The sequence below is a fragment of the Triticum urartu genome, chromosome 7A (genome assembly GCF_056163025.1).
Source record: "Triticum urartu cultivar PI428250 chromosome 7A, HENAU_Tu73, whole genome shotgun sequence".
In the NCBI taxonomy this organism is placed as follows: Eukaryota; Viridiplantae; Streptophyta; class Magnoliopsida; order Poales; family Poaceae; genus Triticum; species Triticum urartu.
This window is the reverse complement of record NC_141879.1, coordinates 171,512,303-171,516,686: the sequence shown is the minus strand read 5'-3', so window position 1 is coordinate 171,516,686 and position 4,384 is coordinate 171,512,303. Positions and strand designations below refer to the sequence as shown.

The 4,384-nt window shown below is 50.0% G+C and overlaps 1 protein-coding gene across 1 annotated transcript; it reads right to left on the bottom strand.

Annotated features, from left to right (window-relative positions):
- Window positions 1-1,743: 1,743 nt before the first annotated feature.
- LOC125522668 (amino acid permease 6-like) lies at window positions 1,744-4,136 on the bottom strand. Its single transcript, XM_048687714.2, has 6 exons — window positions 3,928-4,136; window positions 3,544-3,777; window positions 3,354-3,447; window positions 3,034-3,251; window positions 2,649-2,791; window positions 1,744-2,561 (listed from the first exon to the last, which is right to left on the bottom strand). Exons 1-6 carry the CDS (start codon window positions 4,010-4,012, stop codon window positions 1,914-1,916), a joined length of 1,422 nt encoding a protein of 473 aa, XP_048543671.1. The 5' UTR covers window positions 4,013-4,136; the 3' UTR covers window positions 1,744-1,913.
- Between the last annotated feature and the right edge of the window lie 248 nt (window positions 4,137-4,384).

Sequence of the window (4,384 nt, the reverse complement as noted above, 5' to 3'; positions counted from 1 at the left end):
CCTTTACATTTGGATCTACAGACTTGGGACCATTTCACAAGGTGATGTCTTTTTTATCACTCCCCTCTTGCCAGAAAGAACAACGTCTACGTTTATCAAGCCTCTCAATAGAAGTTTTGGTAAGCAACAACAGAGACACATAGTAGTAAACGATACTGGACAAGGAGGAATTGGGCAAAGTCAACCCCTCCTCCCCTCCCAAAAAAAAGAAAAAGAAAAGCTGAAACACTTCTTTATCGACAAAATGCACAAGTTTTTATCGACAAAAGGCTTGCACAAACATAAGTTGATGAATTTATTCTCAACTAGTAATATATTTCATTCACAGTTTCGTCTTTTTTCGACAAAGGGTGGATTTTATGGGCGGTGATCTGCGCCGGCACGCCGGCCCAACTGTTGGGCCGGTCGAACGCCAGCCACCCGATGCAGCGAGCCGGGACCGTCTGATCTGGCATCTCAACCCTGACTCATTCTTTTTCCGGTCAAAGCTTTCAGAAAAAACGCCACCCACCCCGCATGCAGTCAAACTTCCTCCTCCCGCCGCTGTGCGTGCCCCCCCCCCCCCTCCCGATGCTGCTCACGGCTCGCTTCACCAGCAGCAACAGGCAACGCCGGAGGCCCGTCAGTAGGCACCGGCTCCAATGTCGCGTGTGCTAGTTGTACCTTTGGCTGAGCAGTTGCAGCAAAAAAAGGTGCCCGCATGGAATGCTCTAGCACCACCGGGTCATGTAGCAAGAAAAACGATGGCCGGCGAGTTGCAACCGGCGATATTTTCAAAAGCTGGCAACGACGATTTAGAATGATGCAACCAGCTAAAACAAAAGTTGCAACCAGCGATTCGAAAAGCTACTACCGGTGATTAAAAAAGATGCAATGAGCTGACACAGAAGCTGGAACCAGTGATTGAAAAATGATGGAACCGGTGTTGGAAAAGATGCAATCGGCTTGTCAAAAAGCTGCAATCGGTGATTGGGAAAGCTACTATCGACGATCAAAAGAGATGCGACGAGCTGAACAGAAGCTGGAACCGGTGAATAAAAATGCTGGACCTGGTGATTAGAAAAGATGCAATCGGCTTGGCAAAGAGCTGCAACCATTGATTTTGAACTGGTAATGGAAAATTCCAAAAAAATTGCAGCCGGCAGAATAGAAGGATATAACCGGTGATTTGGGAAGCTGGAACCGGTGGTTTCAGAAAAAAGATGCAAAAAAATATCGATTTGGACAAAAGCTGGAACTAAAGTGATATAGAAAAGATGCAACTGTTTAAGAAGACAGCTGCTAACGGGATCCAAAAAGCTACAACCATGTGGGCAGTCCAAGACGCTAAAGATCTTCCACCGGCGACATGGGAGATTTAACTGAAGCCGAGGGTCGCCGGAGATGCAAAGGACATGGCCATGGGTTGCAGCACGACCTGCTGGATGCGCTTGATGGTGGGAGCTCGCAGGCACAAGTTGCAGACGAAGATGAGGGCCGGTGACCTCACCGGCATCGATGGTAGCATGTGCGATCGGGGAAGTGAGGGAACACGGGAGGGGAATCCTTTCCGTCGTCAGCGAGAAAAATGAATGGATGCAAACGTCCGTGAAAGGATAAGGCAAGATACTGAGCGGTTGGATTGGACCCTGTCAGTCACGCACCCAACTGCACGGGAGAGACCGTATGTACTGCTAGCCAGACGATGAAAATGAATCGCACAAGTCACGCTTGACCGGCCGAATTTTCGGCCGGCGCGCCGTATACAAAAGTTTTTTGGATTTTATTGACTCAAAATGAAGCATTAAGTAGATACAAACACAATAAGCACACACCCGGTCTTTACATAGCTAACAACTTCGTTTTTTTTCGACAAAGGGTGGATTTTATTGACTTAAAAGGTGGATTTTATTGACTTAAAAGGTGAATTTCATTCACAGCTTCGTCTTGAATGGCACATAGTTGTTGAGTGATTGGGTGATCCCCTGCACGGATGCGACGGTCACTGCCACCGTCACCGCAAAGCACGTGAAGCTCAGGCTCTGCAGCACCACCCACTTCTTGGAAAACCTCTCCACTTTGCTCTGACGTTTGTACATCTCCACGGGGAAGTACACTGTGAGCGGCCAGAATGCGAGCGCGCCAAGGAGGCCAAGGATGGCATTGAAGAAGGGCATCAAAATGGCAAGGACCGTGCTTACGGCGACGAACGCCGTTCTCCACACCAGCTTGAACATGCTGACGCTGAAATTGCCACCGGCGAAGGGACGGTACTGGCGGACCACGAAGTCTGAGCCCGGCCACCGCGCCGCAGCCCAGCTCTCCACGGCGGCGTAGATGGGCTGGCAGTAGAGCTGGTAGGCACCGATGAGGTGCACGACGATGCAGATGTTGGCGAAGTCGATGAGCCAGAATGGCTCGTAGAAGCCGAACCCGGTGAGCATGTTCCCCGGCGCCGCGTTGCCGAAGGCGGCGTAGCCGAGGCAGCCGCAGAGCATGTAGAAGGCCGTGGTGGTGGAGACCCCCAATAGGTTTGCCCTCCTCATCGTCTTGTTCTCGGCCGGAGGCGCCTTCACCGTGTCCTGCATTTCCAGTTACACGCCATTAGTGACCGTAATTTACGAGTTCTTTTTGCCAAACGTGTATGTGAATCTTTGTGACATGCATGCCTGAATTTCTATGAGAACCATGGAGTATGAGTAGGCGAATGCAATGTTGCCGAGCGCTTGCAGCGTCAACCATATCTTCTGGGCCGAATTAGTGACGTCTACCCCAATTTCAGTGCCGCCCATTGTTGTCTTGCCAGTAGGACCTGCCATAATTACATCAGGGAATAGGGAGTGCATTAACGCATTGATCTCTTGGTAGGAATGTTCTTGATTCTATACCTTTTTCAGTTTGTCTAATTCACATCTAGATGTTTTTTTAAGGATGTCACATCTAAGCTACCTTTTTTCAACCGGGCTTCCCCCCTTTTCATCAATTCTTAATTGCTTAACGGAAATACAAAGTCTGTTATGACGAACCAGAAACATGACCCTCTTGATTCTCTACCTGATATGGTCTGTGCCAAGGCGAGGCCAACGCCGATCGCGGAGTAGGAGAAGGACATGACCGCGGCGAGGATGGACAGCCAGGCTATCTCGTGGAGGTTGGGGAGCTGCGAGAAGACGATCTGGGAGATCCCAAACACGGCCATGTACATGGTGGTGTACACGCCGCAGTCGGCAGAGTGGCCGTTCTTGTGGAAGCAGTCGGCCTTGTACAAAGCCCTATTTGATCATCCCACCAGAAGAACAAACAAGGAGTTCAGGAGATCGAAAGTGACATAAATTAGCTCAAAATTGCATGGGTGAGTTAAGTCGGTGGCTTACGCGGCACTGATCGATGCTGTGATGGTGTACCCAATTGCAGTTCCAACGAGATTGACGTACTGGCAGAGGCCACAAAACCACACCTGCCTGCTACCTACATTTGCAGGTCAAGGTACATAGCAGTGTAAACATTGCCTGAATTCACAGAGAAATTTACTGGTTTGATGTTCACGCCACAGGCATGCGGTACCTAGGTAGGACTGGACGGCCTCCATGTAGGTGTAGTTCCTCTTCCCGGTGACGGCGTCGTCGCTGCGGTAGCAGTCGGCGAGGAGCGCGGAGGTGTAGTACGTGACGGCGGCGAAGAGGAAAAGCGTGATCGACCCGGCGACCCAGCCGAGCTGCGCCATGGACCAGGGCAGGGACAGCACGCCGGAGCCGATCACCCCCGTTATGATGTGCGCGCTCGCCGTCCACACCGTTCCTGCTCAAGCTCAACCGCGAAGCCGACCGCACGATTTAGTCGAAGATAATTAGTGCAGTAGTTTCGAGCAGAGATGCTAGATTGATCTGCACCAAGAATGAACGCGTGCATGGGAACAATGAAATAGAGAGTCGGATCTGTGTTTCTTGCCTGTTCTCTTGGGCTTGCCATCGTCGTCGACGGAACCATGGCCGATGACCCGCCGACGGTCCGCAGCGCCGTCTCCCCGGGCCATTTGGCTAAGCTGGTGTGACGGAGTAGAGCGTTTGGCCCCGGATTCCGTCCTCACTATATTACAGCCACGTTTCGGGAGCCGTACGCAGCTCACAAGGAGACAAAGAAGAAATCTAAGGAAATGTTTCACTAATTCCAGTATGATCGTGCTGCTAAATCTCTATCTTTATCTTCCCTGTCTGTATCTATATCTACATCTCTATCATTATATCTCTATCATTAAAGAGGAGTCTGGACATTGTTTAGACTTAACTTTTGTCCCTCCATCCAAAACACATTAACTTAATCAAATATAAAATCTTATCAAAACCCCAACTAAATTTAAATTGGTCTGATCTTGCACTGTCCATACCCAAATTAAATCTTACCAACC

What these genes read in the sequence shown, in the direction of transcription:
- LOC125522668 (XM_048687714.2), bottom strand. Translation starts at nt 4,012, where the DNA reads ATGGCCCGGGGAGACGGCGCTGCGGACCGTCGGCGGGTCATCGGCCAT. An exon ending in ACAGCATCGATCAGTGCCGC is followed by an intron (nt 3,252 to 3,353) that starts GTAAGCCACCGA and finishes ATGATCAAATAG; the next exon opens with GGCTTTGTACAAGGCCGACT. An exon ending in TGGTTCTCATAGAAATTCAG is followed by an intron (nt 2,562 to 2,648) that starts GCATGCATGTCA and finishes CTGGAAATGCAG; the next exon opens with GACACGGTGAAGGCGCCTCC.